Source organism: Rhynchophorus ferrugineus, unplaced genomic scaffold, assembly GCF_030347505.1.
Source record: "Rhynchophorus ferrugineus isolate W39M unplaced genomic scaffold, kcgeb_rfMv2 rfM4, whole genome shotgun sequence".
In the NCBI taxonomy this organism is placed as follows: Eukaryota; Metazoa; Arthropoda; class Insecta; order Coleoptera; family Curculionidae; genus Rhynchophorus; species Rhynchophorus ferrugineus.
This window is the reverse complement of record NW_027472583.1, coordinates 46547392-46570529: the sequence shown is the minus strand read 5'-3', so window position 1 is coordinate 46570529 and position 23138 is coordinate 46547392. Positions and strand designations below refer to the sequence as shown.

At 31.1% G+C, this 23138-nt stretch overlaps 1 protein-coding gene across 2 annotated transcripts; it reads left to right on the top strand.

The window, feature by feature from the left end:
• Window positions 1–11073: 11073 nt before the first annotated feature.
• LOC143195400 (uncharacterized) lies at window positions 11074–14959 on the top strand. 2 transcript variants are annotated; one of them, XM_076402480.1, is made up of 4 exons: window positions 11074–11206; window positions 11491–11986; window positions 12089–12756; window positions 12824–14959. In XM_076402480.1, the coding sequence occupies exons 1-4, from the start codon at window positions 11150–11152 to the stop codon at window positions 12857–12859; spliced, it is 1257 nt and encodes a 418-aa protein (XP_076258595.1). In that variant the 5' UTR covers window positions 11074–11149; the 3' UTR covers window positions 12860–14959. The 2 variants fall into 2 exon arrangements, with proteins under 2 accessions (XP_076258595.1, XP_076258594.1); XM_076402479.1 differs by having other exon boundaries at window positions 12089–14959.
• Window positions 14960–23138: the final 8179 nt, after the last annotated feature.

Below are 23138 nucleotides of genomic sequence, written 5' to 3'. Positions count from 1 at the left end.
TAACAGATAGTTTATTTATTTTGACATTAAGTTGATTCCTTTTCCCTTTTTGGTAGGAAACTTTTTTGTTGTTCGACGTTTTATTTAATAAGCCACATACGGTTTTTATTGAAAACAAAACGCATCCTAATAAATTTGACATAAAAGCCGCTGAGTGTTAAATATATTATTTATATCCATACAAGAGCCAGTGTGGAAAAGAAGAAGAATAGTTAATAGAAGGCGCTGTAATTTGTATCGAGTCTGTTCAAAATTATATAAAGACAAGAGATATAAATAAAGTTTCTCTTTTGTTCCAAAGCTATAAGTGGTGTTATTAATTCCATCCCATCCCGAACCACAAGTGATTTCTAACAGATTATGGGCTCAGATTTCCAGGTATAAATGGGTAAAAGCAGTGAGTTGAAGATGGAGAATGCAGGGGAATGGAGGTTACGTAAAGTCTCCGGCGAAGTATATATATATATATATATATATATATATATATATATATATATATAGAAGGAGGAAAAGGAAAAATGGAAATAAGATAATGACTGTATGCAACGGACGAAATTAAGTTATGGAGCACTAGAGCAATCATGGATCAACGAAAAACCATAAAACTAGAAATATGCGATCTTCAGATACTGGTAGGATTTAAGAAACATTGTGATCAAGAGTTTAGTAAAGCAACCTTGTATAATTTACAAAAATATTAGAAACATGGGAAGCAACAGAATTATCGGTAGGATAAAGAGAAATATTGTAATAAATATAGAGGAGTTTAGTAATGCAGATGTGGGTAATTTAGAACGTTTGGTGAAGCAATAACAAATTAAGAACATGAGGACCAACATAATTATCAGTAGGATGAGACAGAAACATTGTAACCAGTGTAGAAGAGTTTACTAACTCAGCTGTGTATAATTGATAAGGATCAGTGAAGCATTACAAAATCAGAAACATGAGGTCCAGCAGAATTTCAGGACCAGTGAGGTACTAGTAAACTAGAAACATGGGGTCCGACAGAGCTACAGGTGTTATAAAAGTTATTGAATCGAATTTTTACCAATATAATTTAGTTACAAAGTATTAGAATTTTATATAAATATCAATTCAACACAACTGGATCTAAAGTGTAAATTAAATTGACGTTCGATCATATTATAAATATATTATAAATGGAAAAATAGATCTAGATATCAGAATATCGGAGGATTTAATTACTGAAACAAGATACTATAAATTAAATTGAGAAATGTATGGATTGAGAACTACAACTGAATGTTGGAACACGAAATTAGGTAATGAACAAGCTTAATTTTAAAGAGTATTACTATTTCTAGTGCTCCGAAGGTAATGTTCATCTATTTATATTCCTTGATCAATCATTAATAAAACGACATAAAGAGCAAACAGTGGATGAAATGGAAAGTCTTTATGAAGTATAACAGAAGTAGAATGCTTACTTGGAATGGAAATAGAGGGAATATAAGAGATTAAAGATTAATCAAAAATAAATAATTTAACGACTGCTTGAGGAATTCAAAGATTTTTGTACGGATTGAAATTAATATTAATACCAGCAAAAGTGGTAAAATAACTTATAGGGTACTATATAGGATACTGAAATGCAGTTCTATATAAGTTTCGTTAATTGCAAGATCAATTTGATACACCAATGGAAGTCAACCTTATTATAGGTGGCATTGAAGAAATAATTAAAGTAGTACTAAAAGCTATATTATATAAAGATATATTAGAAGATGTTTAGATAGACCAACAAAAAGAGCATGGGAGTTGCAAAAAGAGTATTACGATACCTCAGTGGCACGAATGACCATGTATTGATGTATAATGTAAGACGATAGTGGACTTGAACGAGCAAGTTATGATGATTGGGGAGGTGACCAATTCTTATAATACCTCAATGATACCAAAAGACCAACCAGAATAATGTAAGGCGGTAGTGGACTTGAGGGAGCAAGTTAGGAAAACTGGTATGGTAACCAACTAGGAAAAGTTTTAATGGATTCATACCATTTTATAAAAGCAAGCCAGTGCCATGGAATAAATTCATTCGAATGTAAATACATATGTATGTTTGGCAGGCCAAGAACAAATTACATAACTGGAACTAAAAATGGACAGGGTTTTGGCAACTGTGTTCTTAAGAAAGAGTGTTCACAGAGAGAATTACGTCTAAAAAAGAAAATTAATTATAATGTTTGTTTAACATTTAATTATGCAGACATACTATATGAAATCATTAAGTAAAATTAAGTTGTCACCATGTAGAAATAGAGTAGGTCTAAGTCCAAACAAATTTTTATGTAGAATGTGATAGATTTGTTCTGATAATTTAAATATATTTTTGTAATCTTTGTTTTTAATGCTAATTAGGTTAAGTTGTTAGGTACATTTAAATTGAGGTGGGGTGTTAAATATATAATTTATACCGAAAATGAGGCAGTGTAGAAAAGAAGAAGAAGAAGGCGCTGTAATTTGCATCGAGACTTTTCAAAATTGTATAAAAAACTTTTGGTATTTTGTTCCAAAACCATAAGTAGCGTAATTAATTACGTCCCGTTCCGACACATAAGTTATTCAAATTTACGTTCTAGCCTTCTAGCATGCCGTAACACAGGCATGCTAGAAGGCCTTAGTCTAAATGTTTAAATAGTATCTAATAGACTGCGAGTCCGTTGAGTCTGACTCTTCGGAGCACAGGTGTGGTACAGGTGTTCCAGTCCAAAAAAGTTCGCGCGTTACTCAATGCCCCATGGTTTATGAGGAACGTCAATACACACCTCGAATCAGGCATCCCGTTTGTGAAAAATCTAGCAAGTCTCGAGACTTGCTAGATTTCTTAATAGCGATGAATAAACTTCATATGAGAACTTACATAAGATCTTCATTAATAGTTTGATTGAACTCATTCTTACACTAATTTTAATATATATGCAAACTAAGTTGAAACGTTTTAAAATTAGGTATTTTTTAAAAATATTATGAATATGAGAGGGTTCGAAACTTTCCATTTAGCCTATCCAAGGAAACAGTGAAATCACATCATCGTGATGTCGAATATATTTTCAACTGAAGTCTAAAAATCAGATAGTTTATTTCTTATTTAATTTTAGTTAAGAAGTATGATGCGTTCGAACATATAAATATTAGCGTTAATAATTACAGTTTAGAACCCAGTAACCGTTGTTTTGGCTCTTTACTTGTTTTGGTAAATTTTAGGTCGCTGTATAATATTTTTTATTACTCTGGCCAATAAATAGTTAGCATGGACCAAATTGTATCTCAAATAAGTTATTTCGAACTGGAACGATATAATGATGACACTTCAAGCCAATAAAAGGCATTAGAGAGGTAAGTATTGATACTATTTAACATTAAGTTTCTACGATTTTACTAGAAATATTTTTAAACTATTGCAGCCGCTCTGAATATTAGTATGGGCACTGTGACCAAAATATCTCAAGAAATTACATAGCGATATGATGTAGGATTCACTTAAAAGAAAGCGCCGACATACGAAGTGGGTGACGAATGTTGTTTCTCTAACAGATTAACGAAAATTCAGAAATAAGTATAATCACAATTTAAATTTCCGTCAACATCTCTTTCCAAGTCACAATAATTTCATAAACTGAATAAGATTTTTTGGATTGCGGACCCGGGAGAAATATTTGTATTTGTAAAATGATAATTACATGGATATACCAGTTCTAATAGATGTAATTATAAAGGTCACTATGATATTCCTGTAAAGTTTCTTGGGAAACCATAAGTTACTTAATAAACCATTTAAGACACTTAATAAGTATAAATAACATAGGCAATTAAGAATATCCTGTCAATAGTAAAACTACTATCTTAAAGGCAGAAATGTAAAGATAATAGAGTAAATCAACAACACAGAAAGAGCAGATCTGTTGGCTTCAGTTGGAAAATATCATGGGCTAATTGATGAAGTTTTATTAATATTGTGGATGACGTAAAGGAGACAAATTGGATAAACTACACCGTTACTTACACCGATAGATAGAATGCATAGAATAAATAGAATTAACAGTAAGTAAACCACAGCTTTTAATTAAGTTTGAAATTATTTACCAGTAAATGTAATAAATTACTGGCTTATTAAATTGGCTATATGGCTATTATTAAATTACTAACTTATTTACTTAGTAAACATAATTATTATAAAACTAATAGTTTTTGCGATTCTTTTATAACTTGGTTTCGAATCATTTTGTATATTGAACTTAGTTTTAAAAAATGTTTACAAAAAAAGCGTTTTTTACCTACATTCAGTATGTAGAAATATCGTCAAAAAACAACACCAAATGTTATGGTTACATGCACCAGTCGACTAAACTGGCTATTATAAACTACTGAATTATATAAACTTAAAGTAAGCCTAAGAATGGAGTCGAATTGTCAAACCATCCGTACCTTTTTATCATCAACGATGGTATTATCTTAATCATATTGTAGAGATTACCATGGAATGTTTTATAAAACTACAATTAAAATGACATAAGAGTTACATATACTTTCAATATATAACAGTACATACTTGCAAACATACTAATAAGATTAAAATATTATTGTGTTTTTATCTAAAAAGAGTCATTTTTATAAATGTATTCAGATAAATACATCAAAAGTTTTTTCTCCGAACCTCACTATATAGAATCCAATTTAATAAATTTAATTTAGATCATATATTAAAGCAAAACACAAATGGGATTCGTTCATTAATTAAATCAACGTTGCAGTTTCTTTAACAAATATGTAACATTTTTAGTTGGTCTAGCTACACCTACTCTGATAAATTATGTAATATTTTTCTGATTTTTATTGAATATAAATTAGAAAACTCTATACAACCTACTGTGAATCCTAATTTAACGAATCATGAATTAATGACATTTGTATAATAATACTCCGAAATAAAATTCTACTACTTTTTAAAGAAAAATATGGGCGCCAGAGATTGTAAGATTTGGCATATATAAAGTATATAACAGGTCAACTGAAAATTCCCCGCCTTGACACATAGATGGCCCTACTAGAATTGATTTTGTTTTGTTATATGTATGTTTTTTACTTAGCCCTAAACCTCAAAAGATGGGCGTATAAATTTGACAGCTGTCGGATCATTAATTTGTGAATTATAGCATTTTGAGTGAAGCAACTTCAGTTATTGTAAAAAAAATGGATAAAAAGAAATCTCGCGTGTTGATGAAATATTGCTTCCGGACACTGCCCGAGGAAAATCAACCATCAAGGATTGCAATGCTAAGTTTAGACGTGGTGAAATGAGCACCGAGGACGGTGAACGCAATGGACGCCCAAAGGGGGTTATTACCGAAGAAAACATTTAAAAAATCGACAAAATGATTTTGAATGACCGTAAATTGAAATTAAATGAAATAGCAGACACTCTAAAGATGTCAACTGAACGTGTACATTATATCATTCACGAATATTTGGGTATGAGAAAGCACTTTGTAAAGTGGGTGCCGCGCGAGCTCACTTTTGACCAAAAACAACGACGAATCATCAATTCGGATCAATGTTTGAAGATGATCAAGCGTAATAAACCGAAGTTTTTGCATAGATGTGTAATAAAGGATGAAACATGGCTCCATCATTTCACTCCGAAGTCCATTCGACAGTCATCCGAGTGTTCTGCACACGATGAACCGGCTCCCAAGCGTTGGAAAACGCAACAGAGGGCTGGCAAGTTTATGGCGTCTGTATTTAGGGATGCGCATGGAATAATTTTCATTGACTACCTTGAAAAAGGAAGGACCATCAACAGTGACTATTACATAGCATTACTGGACCGTATAAAGTACGAGTCGTTGATAAACGGCCGCATTTTAAGAAAAAGAAAGTGATGCTCCAGCAAGACAATGCACAGTTTCACAAGTCAGTGAAAGTGATGGCAAAAATCCATGAATTGGGCTTCGAATTGCTTCTTCATCGGCCGTATTCCCCCGATCTGGCCCCCAGCGTTTATGTCCTGTTCTCAGATCTCAAAAGAATGCTCGCTGTGGAGAAATTTTCATCGAATGAAAAGTTGATCGCCGAAACTTAGGCTTATTTTGAAGCAAAGGACAAATCGTACTACAAAGATGATATCGAGAAGTTGGAGGGTCGTTATAATCAGTGTATCACCCTTGAAAGGAATTATGTTGAGTATTATACAAATTTTCCCCAATAAATATGTTTTACTCTGTTAGGCCAGGGACTTTTCAATTGACCTGTTTTGAAATGAAGTACTCCAGACTAAATTTATATATATATATATATATATATATATATATATATATATATATATATATATATATATATATATATATATATATATATATATATATATAAATATATATATATATATATATATATATATATATATATATATATATATATGTGATATTATAGAATAACAGTATTGTTTACAATGTTTACCGATCCATATCCTATAATTATTATTAATGACGTTTTGAAGAATTTTGTAGTGAATTGAGAATAAGGTCGGAAAGCACCATTATAAATCAAATTTTATTGGTTGGGTTACGTTCTCTCTTATTAGAGAAGAATGAGATATTCAACGGCATTTATGACGTGCGTTTTTCACGTCTGTTTTATTGGAAGGAGTATAAGTAGGCGGTGTTCATTTTCATTAGAGTTTTCTTGAGTTAAAAAAATCCAAGAAATTCAATATTTTTAATTATTCAACAATATTATTTGTTTCAGTATTTTTGTGAATTGAACATTAAATGAAGGTTTATATAAAAATATGTAAATATTTAAAAATATTTATAAAGTTTGCTTTTTACTTTAATGATAATTAATTAATAGACCCTCGCATTGTTAAAAGGCGTTCCAAAAGGTGTGATTGGAAAAGAAAAGACATATGCGAACATTTGATCCTGAAGTAGATTAATAAAAAGCATTAATAAAAATGTCTCCTTTGCTCACAAGAAGATAGTTTTTTTATTCGTTTAGATTTCTGCAGGCAGTTCATCCTAGTCTATAATATATATAATAGGGAGCGTAATTTGAATTTAAAAATAATTGTTAAGTATACAAATTATGAAACATTGAGCAAGAAAAAAATGTTTTTGCTTAATAAGTTATAGCAATCAAATTGATACTAAAAAATGTAAGTAAACAAAAAAATCCTTTGAGGAAGCGATGAAACAATGATAACCAAATATATACATAAATTAACAAATTATTTATTGTTAAATAAATTATTTAATAGTTGATGGAACATATCAACAAATGAATATATAATATAACAATTATTTTAATTTAGATGATTTTTGAGGTATTTATTAATTAAAAAATGAATTTTTAAGAGTATTAATATTTGAATGTACAGTGACAATACACAAAACATACAATTTTTCATTATATGATGCTTGTTGAAGATATTATATGAGACATAATCCTTTCAATATTTTTATACAATATGATCTGTGGGAAATAAAAACAGTCGGATAGCGCAGAATTAATAGTATTATCTGAGAAAACTAATATGTTGAAGAAGGATATTATTACTTTATTATGACGAAATCCAAGTGCTACCAACTGGCATTATCCACGTCTGATTTTCTGCCAATAAGTCACAGTGAGTCAATTTTACTATTTAAGGTTTAACCTTACCTTTGGTTAAAGACCTTTAAAAAAGTTAAGTTTTATAAGTTATATGGTTATTTTACCCGGCACAACCTTGAACATTGCGCTGACCAAGCTTTATAAACATATAAAAATAATCATAGGAGGCTTAGTAATTTAGTGCAGTTCTGATAGTGGAATAGTGATAGTCGTCTAAGTACAATCTTATTACGCTATTAGACCGATACTGTAATATCTAAATAATAAATAGTAAAACAAATAATAGTAAATATATAAATAAAGTTTTTTTGTATAAAGTCAACGGGACTTTAAATATAATTAAAACTAACATACCAACTTTCTTTAATATAATTTATTTTGATTATGTATATGAATTTTGTTGAATATGAATTATGAATTTATTTTGAACTAATATAACGCTAAAATAATTCAAATATCGCCCGGTATAGTAATCCATTAAATACGTTATATCTAATATTTCATATCGACCTATTTAATTAAAATAATAGACTATATACTATTGTTGTTTGTGTCTTGCAATGTCATATAAGAGTTAGTTATTAATTAACAACCATATCAATTTTAATAACCGATATAATGTTATCTATCCCCTCACTCAATGAATATAATAGACAATTTTTTTTTTGTTTCTGTTTACAAAACCAAACAGGAATTAACCAATAATTTGTCAAGCTACATTAAATAAGACTGAAAAAAAATCTTTGGTGATTGAATAAAAGATAAAAACAGATCGATACCTAAATTCGCGTTAGAAATCTATCAATTTTTTTGTCTATATTCGTATTTTTCTTTATAGGCGAAAACATCAAGTGTGTCAAATCACAGCACTTTATGTAATAAAACTGAAAAACAACATTTTATGATAACAACACTAGCGATGAAGTAAAATGTAATGGTGGGTATTTAATTGACAATACGAGTATAAATATTTTGTGTAAAATGTTTTTTACCACATTTCTAAGAAAACTTTGCAAACAAATAGGACTTTGATAATACAAAATATGTGTTTCTTTGACAAAAAATAAATATATCGCTTAGCTTAAAAATATTTCGTTTACATTTTTTCAAAATAAACTAACGGACTGTTTACTGGCAATACTTCTTGTTACTTCTTAATACTTCTTCTTGTGAATAATGTTACTGTAGTTTAACATAGTATAGTAGCACAGGAGGAGTAAAAAACATTATTGTAAAATCTAAAGGAAACAATTTGACAATATTAAAGGTAATATTATAAAAATGAATAAAATGTATTCCATATAATTGTTACAAAAAAACACTACAAAGAGCCTGAAACATAATATAAGATATACAGAAAAACAAGCTTTTAGAAAAAGCTTTCAACAGGTAGCTGGTTTTCAACTTTAGATAAATAAATTATTTGATCAAATTATAATCATAGCATTTATATGTTATATAAATTTTGGTTCGTGTTCAAATGTATTTTTATCAAATACTGAAAAAAATCAACTTTTTTATTTTATTAGTTTTAAAATATATTTTCAATATAATATAACATATAAAAATAGAATATTATTAAATTTTATACTAATTTAAAATTATTTTACTACAATATTTGTTGGATAGGAATTGGTTTTAAAAAGCAAACATAATTAACTACATTGAATTATGGTTAAGTTGTACCAGTACAGAATCGATGTTGAATAGCGATTAATCGTTTTGAATTAAACATTATATAGTTTTTGAACGTCTTAACTAGATGTTACGAAATTAGTAACATTTAACAGGTCTAAACAATACTTTGTTGATATTGTTTAAAGGATATTAATTTATTTGCATATGTCTGTGTTATGGACTTGACTTAAACTTAGGTCATAAACATAAAGAAATTTTCATTGGAAAACCTCCAGCTTACCATATTCAATATCTAGCCTGGACAATAAAACATCCCGTGTACGCCAACAAAATATATTGTGCATGTCGCAATGTTGTCACCTTAACTAAGAATTTTGGTTTACAACGTTTGCTGGTTCATAACCTTTAATTATTATTACTAGTGTTTTAAAGAATTATGCACATTTAGTAACATAGTTCACTATTACCAACCTAAATCGAATTTTATAGGTTAATGTTCTGGTTAAATATTTGGACGCATCAAACAGCATTATATCACTTTTAAAGAAGGAAAAATCCACTTCAAGGGTCAAACGAATTTTACATTTTTACAAGTCCCAGTAGGCAATATTGCCTACTCGAATATACTCGTCATCTGTGATGACCTTTGGCATATTATTGGAGAGGCTATATGATCTAGGCTAATATCATCATAATATACTGAGTTAAAGCAAAAATATATTTTTTAGTCCAATATTTTATTATTAATAATAAATAAATATATTAGTGCACTGAATTCTGTTTGATGCGTCGAACTATTTAACCGGAACATTAACCGGTTATTATTTAAGTGAACTATGTTGCTAAATGTGCATAATTCTTTAAAACACTAGTAATAATAATTAAAGGTTATGAACCAGCAAACGTTGTAAACCAAAATTTTTAGTTAAGGTGACAACATTGCGACATGCACAATATATTTTGTTGGCGTACACGGGATGTTTTATTGTCCAGGCTATATATTGAATATGGTAAGCTGGAGGTTTTCCAATGAAAATTTCTTTATGTTTATGACCTAAGTTTAAGTCAAGTCCATAACACAGACATGTTCTTAGCTTGTATTATTGGTTATATTATATTAATTAAAATAATTTCAATAAATAATGTCATTCATCGAAGGGGAGATGTTTTGTATATTAAATAAAATAATCAAGGACTTACCACACAATGTGACACTATTAACACTACTGATATCAACTCCGTAGTGGCGTACTGTGGAATTTATTAGAGTATAAAAAACGTGAAGGTACGAGACTCGGTGTTTACTTTTTTGCGAATGTTTTGGAATCGTGCATGCTCATTTTTACACTTCGATGCATATATTTGAATGACTGTATTGATAACTCTGATAATTGGGTAGTTCGCCCCTCTTGCGGGTTCTACTTTCCTTGTTTTATCTATTATACTTTATATTACTTTATTATACTTTTATTTATATTTTTAAATTACCTACCTACCGACAATAAATATGTGTTAGCTTGTTGAGCTTATTATATTATTGTTAAACAATTTTAATTTGACTTTTGAATTTGAAAATTGTTTCTAAATGAAAGTTGTAAATTGAACGTTCCGCAAAGTTTTCTGTATTTCTACCCTTAGTGATAAGAGTAAAAATCTAATTGTCTGATTCAATTTAATTGAAATTTTAAATAAATAAAACAATTCGTACGGCTTAAAAGGATTTGAGTTCAAGTCATATCAAATTTAAAAAAAAAAGTTGTCTGTTACAGATGACTTTTGACAGATGACAGATGAATTGTACTCATTGGTTTCAGGAATAGGAACAGATTCTATACACTTTTTGACACATATTCAACAATATAACAATTGCTTTCAAATGACTTCATTTGGGGCAACAAATGCAGTTCGGGAAAATTTTATGCCAACTTTCAAGGTATGTATTATAGCAGTTACTCATAATTATTTTAGCGAACAAAATTTTCTGTCACCAAAGTTAAGATGTGTTACTAATCTTCAATTTCTTAATCATTACGAAATATATCACTTAGTCATCATATTATATGGTGATTCAGTTTCAGTGACACTTTTATTATATTTTATATTTGATAGATATTAGTTAAAACTAAATATATACTTTTTAAGATCAAATATTATTTAAGTTTGATCATTGACAATCCATTAATTTATACCACACCATAATATTTTTTTTATTTACAGATACAAGGGCAAATATATCACAGAGCAGGTTCACTGTTACCAGTGTCAGATAGCGACAACAAATTCCTGCAAATTTATTTTATGGGCAATTCACCACAAGAAATTGATCTGCGTTGTGCACATAACAATTTAGTAAAAAGGTCTATTGTAGAACAATTACAAACTTTATTTCATCAACACAATCAATTGATTATATTGTTTAAAACTGCCCTGGATCTGATGCCATCCGATAATCACAAAATTGTAATCAGAGCTGATAAAACACCTGCAGGTCAACATACAAGACGTTTTAATGCACCAACTATTGATGAAGTTGCTATCATTGTAGTTGGAGAAAACTTGGAATCCCGTGATATTGTTTTACATCGTCGGAATTTTCAATTACAACCTATAAAGGAAACACACCGCTCATATGATGCACTGCAATATCCCATTATATTTTGGCAAGGTGAAGATGGCTACGATTTATCAATAAAAATGATAAATCCCATTACAGGTAACTAAAATATTAGTTTAGCTATGGCGATAATATCTCAGTCACTATATTATGTATTTTAATTTTATATTTGAATGTTATTAAAACAAAATCTGTTTACAGGTTCTGAAACCAACAAAAAAGTCAGTTCAATGAACTATTATTCATACCGCCTAATGATTCGGGAAAATGCAGATAATCACATATTGAAATGTCGGCGATTATATCACAAATATGTTGATGACATGTATGTTAAAATTGAAACGGAGAGATTAACATTTATCAGGTTGAATCAAACCAAACTCCGATCTGAAGAGTATATTCACCTTCGAGATGCGATTAATACTGATGGAAATGCACAGAATGTCGGTCGGATGACTATTCTTCCAGCAACATACATCGGAAGCCCTCGGCATATGCACGAATATGCTCAAGATGCCATGTCGTATGTTCGTCATTATGGTACAGCAGATTTGTTCATCACATTTACATGCAATCCGCAATGGATAGAAATTAAGCAGGAGTTATTACCTGGGAAATCATCCATTGATCGTCATGATATTACAGCCAGAGTCTTTAGACAAAAGTTGAAATCTTTAATGAATTTCATCGTAAAACATAATGTGTTTGGTGAGACACGCTGCTGGATGTATTCTGTGGAGTGGCAGAAACGAGGATTGCCACATGCACACATTTTGATTTGGTTGGTTGAAAAGATAAGGCCAAATGAAGTTGATGCAGTGATATCAGCTGAAATCCCTAATGTACAAGTAGATCCTGGATTGCATGAGGTAGTTATCAAAAACATGATACATGGTCCCTGTGGAACTCTTAATCAAAATTCACCGTGTTTGATAGATGGTAAATGTTCAAAACGATATCCACGGACATTAATATCGGAAACAATTACTGGTAATGACGGTTATCCATTGTATCGTCGCAGATCGACAGCAGACAATGGAAAATCAACAATTGTCAAATTAAATTAACAAGATATTGAAATAGATAATCGTTGGATTGTTCCATATTCACCCATTTTATCAAAGACATTCAAAGCACACATCAACGTTGAATCTTGCCATTCAGTGAAATCGATTAAATACATTTGCAAATATGTAACCAAAGGGAGTGATATGGCTGTGATTGGAATTGGTGCAGAGAATTCTAATGATGAAGTTACCCAATACCAAATGGGCCGCTATGTCAGTAGTAATGAAGCAGTTTGGCGAATATTTTCTTTTCCTATTCATGAGAGACACCCTTCTGTTGTTCACTTAGCTGTGCATTTAGAAAATGGACAAAGAGTGTATTTTACAGCACAGAACGCAGTACAAAGAGCTGCTCAGCCACCATCTACTACATTAACCAGTTTTTTTGAGACATGCCAAAACGATGATTTCGCACAAACATTGCTATATTCTGAAATGCCAAAATGTTATACCTGGAATCAATCCTCAAGGAGATTTATACGACGGAAACAAGGAAAACCAGTTCCAGGATATACAGATGTATATTCCACCGATGCGATTGGCCGGATTTATTCAGTACATCCAAGCAATGATGAATGTTTTTATTTACGACTGCTATTAGTCAATGTACGTGGCCCAACATCATTCTAATAGTTAGGAAATGTTGATGATGAATTGTGTGGATCCTACAGAGAAGCCTGTCAACGTTTGCAATTGCTTGAAAATAACGCTCATTGGGATCAAACTCTCAATGATGCTGTAATATCATCACACACTCATCAAATACGAACATTGTTTTCTATAATCATATCTACATGCTTCCCATCAAACCCAATTGATTTGTGGATGAAGTACAAAGATTATATGTGTGATGATATTTTGTATCAAATACGGAATAGAACGGGAAATCCAAATATACAAATCAGTGAAGAAATTTACAATGAAGCATTGATTTCAATTGAGGACATGTGCTTGATAATGTCAAACAAACTATTAATTCAATTAGGCCTGACCGCGCCCAATCGTCCAATGCATGACGCTTTTAACCAAGAGTTGCATCGAGAAAGACTGTATGATCTCAACGCTTTGAAAGAATAAATTCAAACAAATCTTCCACTGTTAAATGAACAACAGAAGTATGTATTTGAAACTCTTATGAAAGTAACAAATGATGAAACTGGAGGGATTTATTTCTTAGATGCACCTGGTGGTACAGGAAAAACTTTTTTTATTTCATTAATATTAGCAACAATTCGCTCACAAAATAAAATTGCACTTGCACTCGCTTCGTCGGGAATCGCAGCAACTTTGCTTGAAGGTGGTCGAACAGCCCATTCAGCACTAAAATTGCCATTAAATATGCAAAGCAATGAAACTCCAACCTGCAACGTTTCGAAGAACTCTGCAATGGCAAAGGTTTTGCAGCAATGTAAATTGATTGTTTGGGATGAACGCACGATGGCACATAAAAAATCTTTGGAGGCTTTAGACAGAACCTTAAAAGATCTACGTAGCAATAATAACCGATTTGGTGGTGCAATGATTTTATTAGCAGGAGATTTTCGTCAAACATTGCCAGTGATTCCACGATCAACGCCAGCTGATGAACTCAATGCATGTCTAAAGTCCTCCAATTTGTGGAAACATGTTAAAGTACTTCATTTAAGCAAGAATATGCGTGTCGAGTTGCAAAATGACCAATCTGGAAACATATTCTCTAAACAACTCATTGACATTGGTAATGGCAAATTTCCTATAGACATGTTGACGGCTTGCTTTTGCTATGACTATAAACAAGTCCCAGGGGCAATCATTAAGTGTTTGTGGTATTAATCTAGAAAACCCATGTTTCTCACATGGTCAATTGTATGTTGCCTGTTCCCGTGTTGGAAAACCATCAGATTTGTTTATCTATGCGCCAGGTAATCAAACAAAAAACATCGTATACCACAAAGCAATATAATGATAATAATAATAATAATTATGATTCACATGATTAACAATAAAGCGATTACTTACTTTTCAATCCTTATATATGTTTTATTTAATTATTTTTTATTCACAACGCCCTATCACCAGGGTGATGGTTCTGTTCAGGAGAATTTTTTAAAATACGTAGGCACAAAAACTGCCACATTACAAATCTTTTTGACAGGACGAAGTCTGTCGGGTCAGCTAGTATTTATATAAAAAGCACTTCATTGGGGTAAGTTGCCGGCTGATGAGAGGATATATATAGAGTGACAACACTTTATCCTTTTAAATCTCTAAAAATATGCACTAATTCTTTATCAAATTTAGATCTAATACTTTACAACAATACATTGTATCCAGAATCATCAGTTATTTTGAAAGCTTTTGGTGGCGGTTGGCCGATGTTTTCGATTAGTCATTAAAATATTGGTATCGGGATGTACAGAATGAGAGCCTAAGTTCTTTAAACAATCTATATAATAATCTTGGTGCGTCCATAGAAAGTGAACGTCTAGTTCTTTGGAACATATCATCGCAAACACATTGCGCTTCTCTAATTATTAATTATTATGTTTTCATTGTTACTGAAACGATACAACAAGAAAATATGAAATTCTGTCAAATTTTGTAAAGCTGAAAAATTAATGATATTATTTATATTATACAAATATTTATAAAGGGTGCCAATAAATTAAGATATGATAATTAGGGTAGGGACTTAAGAATCACCATATAGATTTTCTTGAAATTAGTGTTAATTTGGGCGTCTTCATATTCTAAAACAACTTAATCATATTAATCTATCACTTAATCTAACACTAACTAGAATTTCTCGATTTCTAAAACAGTGATTAACCACCTAACTGGTTTGAAGATTATGGTAAATATATGTTATAAAACTCTTGTGTTTATACAACTTTAGTATTCTATTAATAGATTCCTGGAGAGATCTCAAGTATTTACAATATTGAAATAACTACAAAATAATCTTAAATTGCTGAAGAAGATATATTCAGCTTCAAGAAAAAAGATGTGTACATATGTGAAAATTTCGCCATGAGGTAATAAAAAACCACATTATTAATATTACCTCTGACATAAAATGTGTAAACGGAGTCATCAAGTAATTCATTCGTTAAGGATTATGATAATAATTATACACACAGATACACATTTATATTAACTGTATGGTTTATGGTTATGTTCTAGTAATTTGACTACTGTTTCGAAGGTGAAGTGTTTGTTGACTCTGTTTACATTACATGAATTTCAGACACAAAGGCTGAGTAATATGAAAAATATATAAGTTGACGAATACAAGATGATTTGAATGGAAGAGTCGCAGTTTTTATAAGAATATGTTATGGCAGTATCTTTTAAACTAACAAATTTAAAAATGAACTTGCTAACAAGAACTTTGGAGATATGCTGGAAAAATGAAGCCATAGCATAATGATTACGCAGTGATATAACTGCTGTTTAAAGAATAACATAGATAAGGGACTTTTTTCTAAAATTACTGTATTTAGTGGGCTTTACTCTATATTTTAGGTAGGAAATATCATAGGTCTTTCTAACTAAACACTTTTATAACTAGAACGCATGGGAAAGTTAAAAAAAATAAATAAATAGGTGGTTATTTTATATATGTTGGCGTACTTGATAGATTTTAAATTGACTGCATTGTTCTATGAATTAAATAAAATTAATAGTAATATGACATTACTGTATTGTTTCACCCTTTTGTCGATCGCTATTTCCAGTATTTGCACAAATTTTGTATATGTTCCAGACAATAATTTATTGAAGAACATTATTGCAACCCATGCTAATCTTTATTTTTTATGTTGTTAATAATTATTTTATATGAGAATATTATTGAACATATTTTCTGTTCTCACCAGTTGTGAAATAGTGCTTCCAAGATATCTGGCAAAATTTCTGTTATGAAGGATAATCAATAATTATAAATAATTGAAAATTATTTGTTTTAATCTAATTCCCGCCAAATCAATAAAAAATAAGAAAAACTACTAAGTTAAATATCATTTAAAATTTCATTTCACAAGGAATATATTAACAGGACTCGATAACAAAACGTATCTCATTCACAATAATGTTTCATATCGACCTATTTAATTAAAATAATATAGCATATACTATTGTTGTTTGTATCTTGCAATTGTATATAAGAGTTAGTTATTAATTATCAACCATATCAATTTTACTAACTGATGTAATATTACCTATCCGTTCACTGAATGAATATAATAGACAAACATTTTTTTTGTTTCTGTTTACAGAACCAAACAGGAATTAACCAACAATTTGTCAAGCTACATTAAATAAGACTGAAAAAAATCTTTGGTGATTGAATAAAAGATAAAAACGGATCGATACCTAAGTTCGCGTTAGAAATCTATTAATTTTTTGTCTATATTAGTATTTTTCTTTATAGGCGTAAACATTAAGTATGTCATAGCACTTTATATAATAAAACTGAAAAACAACATTTTATGATAATGACATTAGCGATGAAGTAAAATGTGATGGTTGGTGTTTAATTTACAATACAAGTATACATATTTTGTGTAAAAGGCTTTTTACTACATTTCTAAGGAAACTTTGCAAACCATTAGAACTTTTAAGAAATGTGTTATATATGTATTTCGACAGAAAAATAACAATACATTGTTTACATTTTTCAAAAAAAAAGGTGAAGAATGGTATGTAATATATGTTACTATAGTTTAATATGGCATAGCATAGTAACTTAGGTCGAGTAAACAATACCATTCTAAAATCTAAGGCAACATTTTGACAATGTTAAGAGCAATATTACAAAAATGAGTAAAATGTATCCCTTATAATTATTACAAAAAATATAATATAACAAAAACAGAAAAGCAAGTTTTTAGAAAAAAATTCTCAACATGTAGTTGGCTTTCAACTTTAGATCCATCTATTATTTGATTAAGTTATAATTATAACATTTATTTGTTATATAAATTTTGGTTCGTATTTAAATGTACTTTTATTTTATTATCTTATTTAAGATTTCATTTCACAAGGACTATATTAACAGGACCCGATAACAAAACGTATGTTATTCATAATCCCGCCAGTTTTTTTCAAATATGTTGGCCCGATTCGCGGCCCCTGGGACTAGATTTTGTTCGTCGCCAAGAGCTGAAAATCAGGCGACAAACATTTTAACTAAGCTATATGCATGCGCAAAACAACTTTGAACCAATATTGAAGCCTGTTCAGCTAAAAATTGTCTGTGTAAATTCGCCACGAAATAAGATTATTCAATAACAATACCATTGAAACAATATATCTACAGGGCAACAGGTAGGAAATGAGAAGATTGAAGCGAACCACACCACATGAACTTCTATAGTGTGTAAATGTTTAATTTTAATATTAGCTTGAGTAGTAAAATTTAGTGTTAATTTGGAAAAAGCATACCGAGGCATTTACTCCACACTCGTCCTATTGGTGTACTGATGCAAATATAATAGAACTGTATATCTATGTAAAAGGTAATTAAAAAATTAAATGTTGAATTGTTTTTTGTTTGTAACTAAAATAAATATGTTTTAAAGTTGCTTTTAAAATGTGTTCATATGATTTTTTTTCATTTTTGAATATTTACCCTGTTACTATGTTAATAAACTGTCCTGTTAACTGAAAAATTACTGGAATGTTAAATTATTTTCTCTCGAAAAAAGGACGAAACGGAATTTCGGAAAAATATCGTGTTTACGATTTATTTATTGCGATCAAATACATGTCGAACCTCATCATCCGAACCAGGTTGTAACAAAATTGATTTAATTATTAATGTGTATAGCCAACGAAAAAGTAATTTAAACTGGATTTGTTCACCAATTTATTGAAACCTGAGAATTTTTTATAGCGGAAAATGCTCTACAAAATCTTACTCTAATAGAATTAGTTTTAATATGGCATAGAAAGATTAAAAATTAATTATGGTGTTTTAATTTATGGATTTCTATATTTAAGGCTTTTCTTCTAAATTATTGACATTGTTATCCATCTCTAGTTAAGTTACAAGGTTTAAAAACATTGTCGATTAGTTTATTTTAAAACTATTTTATTTAAATTTTAATTATTGATTAGTATAGCGAACGGAAAAGTAATATAAGTTGAATTTTTCCACTGATTTTTTTAGAAATTAATTTGTTTTAAAATATAATAAGGTATAGAAAGATGAAGAATAAATGTTGACATTTTTATTCATGAATATATTTATGGCTTTTCTTCTAAAGTATTTTTGTTGCTATTCATCTCTAGTTAATTTACACGACGTGTAAGGCTTAAAGAGAATGTCCGTTAGTTTATCGAAATCTATTTTACCTTTACGAAATATCACTAACATATAGTTTAACCAAAGAAGCAGTGAACACACGTCATCAAGATGTTTAATATATTGACTGCCGCAATTTGTAAATTCGTTTTAGAATCAGACAATATTTTCCTTCTCATTTTATTCCCAGTAATAAGAGATAAAATGCTGTCGTTCGGTCGACAAGTGTCTTCAATATTCAAAAGTTGAAATTGCAAAAAAGTTGCAAAGTTTTTCAAAATATTAGTTATAATAATTACAGGTTATTAACCGGGCAAGCGTTGTTTTAACGCTTTGCTTGTTTTGATAAACCTTAAATCGCTGCTTGTTATTACTCTGATTGAAAATGTCGAAGCCAGACAGAACAGATTGCGTTTCAAATCAGTTATTTCGAAGAGGAGCGAGATAAAGTTGGCCCCCTCTTGCCATTACAATTCGTTAGAAATGTAAGAATTCTTACTAAGTTTAAGTTTACTAATTATTTTAAGTTTGCTGTTAAATATTAAGCTTCCGTTTTTATTGAAAATATTTTAGCGTGTTGCAGCTGCACTGAATATTAATATGGACACGGCCACTAAAATATCTCCAAAAATAGAAAACATAATCTTGGATTCACCTAAAAGAAGCGAGTGACTAATTAAGATCAGCTTGATGTTAGCACTATCAGAGATCAATTATAATAATTGCATGTAAATAGTGAGTAGTTTTTCAATACAAACATAATTTAATACAATTAGAGTATATAATTAATAGGTAATAATTATAGGAAATGATTTTGTAAAGTGTAAAATGTGCGGTGATTTATGTGCACATATATGTGTGTAATTGTTCAGAATATATATGAGCAATTGGTTAAAATTTGTCAGGAAGAAAATAGTAGCATCTGTTTTGCAGATATGGTAAATGAATTAAAGAGAATGTAGTCATTATCTAGTTTTATCAGGAAATATGAATATAGTAGCATCATAACAAACTAAAGATAAATACAGTGATGTCAAAATGCCTTTACAAGGAAACACTGTGCCGAAGGACACAATAACTAAGTCCCTCAGGGGGCTGTGACTGCGAGATATCAATCAAGGTTGAGGTAGGGGACCCAGCCGGGATGCAGGTAACAACTATTGGCACCCAAAAATTGGTCTAAAGAGGCTCAAGAAAGAGAATGAATTACATAATAGGCATACTCAAGATGAATATGACAAATATTTTATCATATCATCTGAGGGTGATCTACTGACAAGTTTATCACCGTTTATAACACATAGAGAATTACTGTCAAAGGCAGGAGAAGTACAATCAATTAAAAACTTAGAAATGGAACAATACTAGTTGCAGTGTCAAATTTTAGATAGTCATAGAGAGTGCTGAAGCTAAATAAATTTCACAATCTCTGAAAAAATCAAGGCAGGTTACCTAAGTTTGAAGGTTAGACAATATATACCAAACACTATGAGGTGTTATCAATGCCAGAGATTCGGTCATATGTCCATGAATTTTACACATGCTCCTAACTGTCCCTATTGTGGGAAAAACACATATGGAGAAGTAGAATGTTCCCCACCGCCTCACTGTGTTAACTGTGGACAGGAGCACTCTCCAAGATACAGGAGATGCCTGTAATCAAGGAGGAACTTTTAATATAGAAAGTAAAAACTCATGAAAATGTGTCATACTTCGTGGTTAGGAATTTAGCTAGACTGCAGTTGAGGAATACTCAAATGAATTTTGCCAATGCTTTAATAAAAACTTATGTCACCACCGCGACTAAATGCAACATAGATAAATAAGAAATGAAGGAAACATATAGATAGACAACATCCACTTCTCCACTTCTTCAATTACGAAGAAAACCTCCACTGAGAACACCTCGGTTTCAACAAGAGGGCTACATCTGTCCCCATTCACACCGAAAACCCTCCCCAGCCCGGGTTTCTTCGGGTGGGGAGGATCGATTTCTTTCCCGCCATCCTCCTACCCACCATCCCATTCACCCCGATTTCAGTCTCAGCGAAGGAGAGAAGCTCCTTCAAGTCTGCCCAATAAGAGTAAAGAGAGGCAGAGCGTTGCCGAAAATTATCGGAATTCAACGCCTGGCTCCTCGCGTAGCTCATCACCACCAAGCAAGAGGAACAACAGTGGTCACTCTAAAGACCGTAAAAAATTAAGCTCAAAGCATAGATCAGGCAGTGATATGAAATTAGAAACCTCTACACAATAATTGAAATGACCATCATAGTGCAATGGAATATTAATGGCCTTAAAAGAAAACAGGAAAAGCTTCGTCTTGTCATGTGACTTTATAAGCCATCGATTATGCTCCTACAGCATACTAATTTATCACTTACAGACTCTTTTCAAGTGCGAGGCTATAAGATAATAGGAAAAGACAGGCTAAATAATTTACGTTCATCTGAGGGCGTAGCTATTTCAATCCGCACAGAAATACACGAAGAAAAGATTAACATAATAAGAGAGCTTGAAGCATTAGCTATCAGAGCATATTTATATGGTAGAAATATTTCACTGTGTAGTTTGCATCGGTCTCCCCTGCCCCTGAGAATTGAAAGAAAAAGTACATAAGCTCACGTTTCACAATTGCCAAATCACAAACTCATCATGGGGGATCTCAATGCTCATGCCCCTGAGTGGGGCTCATCTAAATACAATCAAAGGGGTCGATGTATTGTTGAGGTCATTAAGGACAATAATCTGTGCATTATGAATGACGGATCACCTTTATATCTGCTTTATGGGGCACATTGTCACACATGGACTTAAGCCTGTGCTCTTCCTCATTGGCTGGACAGGCGAGATGGATAACTGTGGCTGATATGCATGATAGCTACCACTTTCCCACTTTGGTTTAACTCACTGACACACCTGGCATATTACCTACAGCGACTGGACTTAATATTAGAGGCATTGATTGGGACCAATATAGATCGTTGATTGAAACCACCCCAATCACAAAAAATATAGACACAGTCGTAAAATAATTCACCGACTCCAGCTAGAAGATTTACTCCTATTAATACCACAAAAATAAACAAATTACCGATACCATGGTGGAATAAAGACTGTGCTAGGGTGATAAAATATAGAAAAAGGGCCTTTAAAAGATTCAAATTAAACCCAACATCCGAACTCTTTCAAAATTATAAAAGATTGAAGGCAATTGCGAGAAGAACTATCACAATCTATCGACGTATTCCATATTCAACAAACATAAGGGAAGAAAGATAAACAGCAATAATGGGGTAAGCAAAAATGCACATGATTTTTTGAATATTCCATTCACAATTGAAGAGCTTAATAAGGCCATGAGTACGGCCAGAAATCCATCTTCCGGACTAGACAACGCTTGCCTCCCATTAATCAAAAACCTAACTCAATCGCAACACTTCCACTTACTTAATATTTACAATGAAGTTTGGATGAGGGGACATTTGCCTTTGTCGTGGAAGCAGTCGCTATTAATCCCTATATATAAGCCAGATAAACCACGGCATTCAGTATCCAGTTACAGGCCTATCGCGTTAATCAGTCACCTATGTAAAGTACTAAATAATCGTCAGAAAGGCTTCATTAGAGGATACTCTACATTTGATCACTTGATCGGGTTTCAGGAGGACCTTTGTGAGGCCTTTAATATGGGACAACATGTGAGTGCAGTTTTTCTTGACTTGAAAAGTCCTTTGATATTGTTCCTCAATATTGAGAGCATATGAAAATGAGAGCAATATTGAAAGAACTATCTAACTGGGAAATAGGGGGTAGAATGTTCGATTTTATTGCATCCATCTTGACTAACAGAAGCTTTCAGGTCAGGGTTCATGGAGTAATATTAACAACATATCGT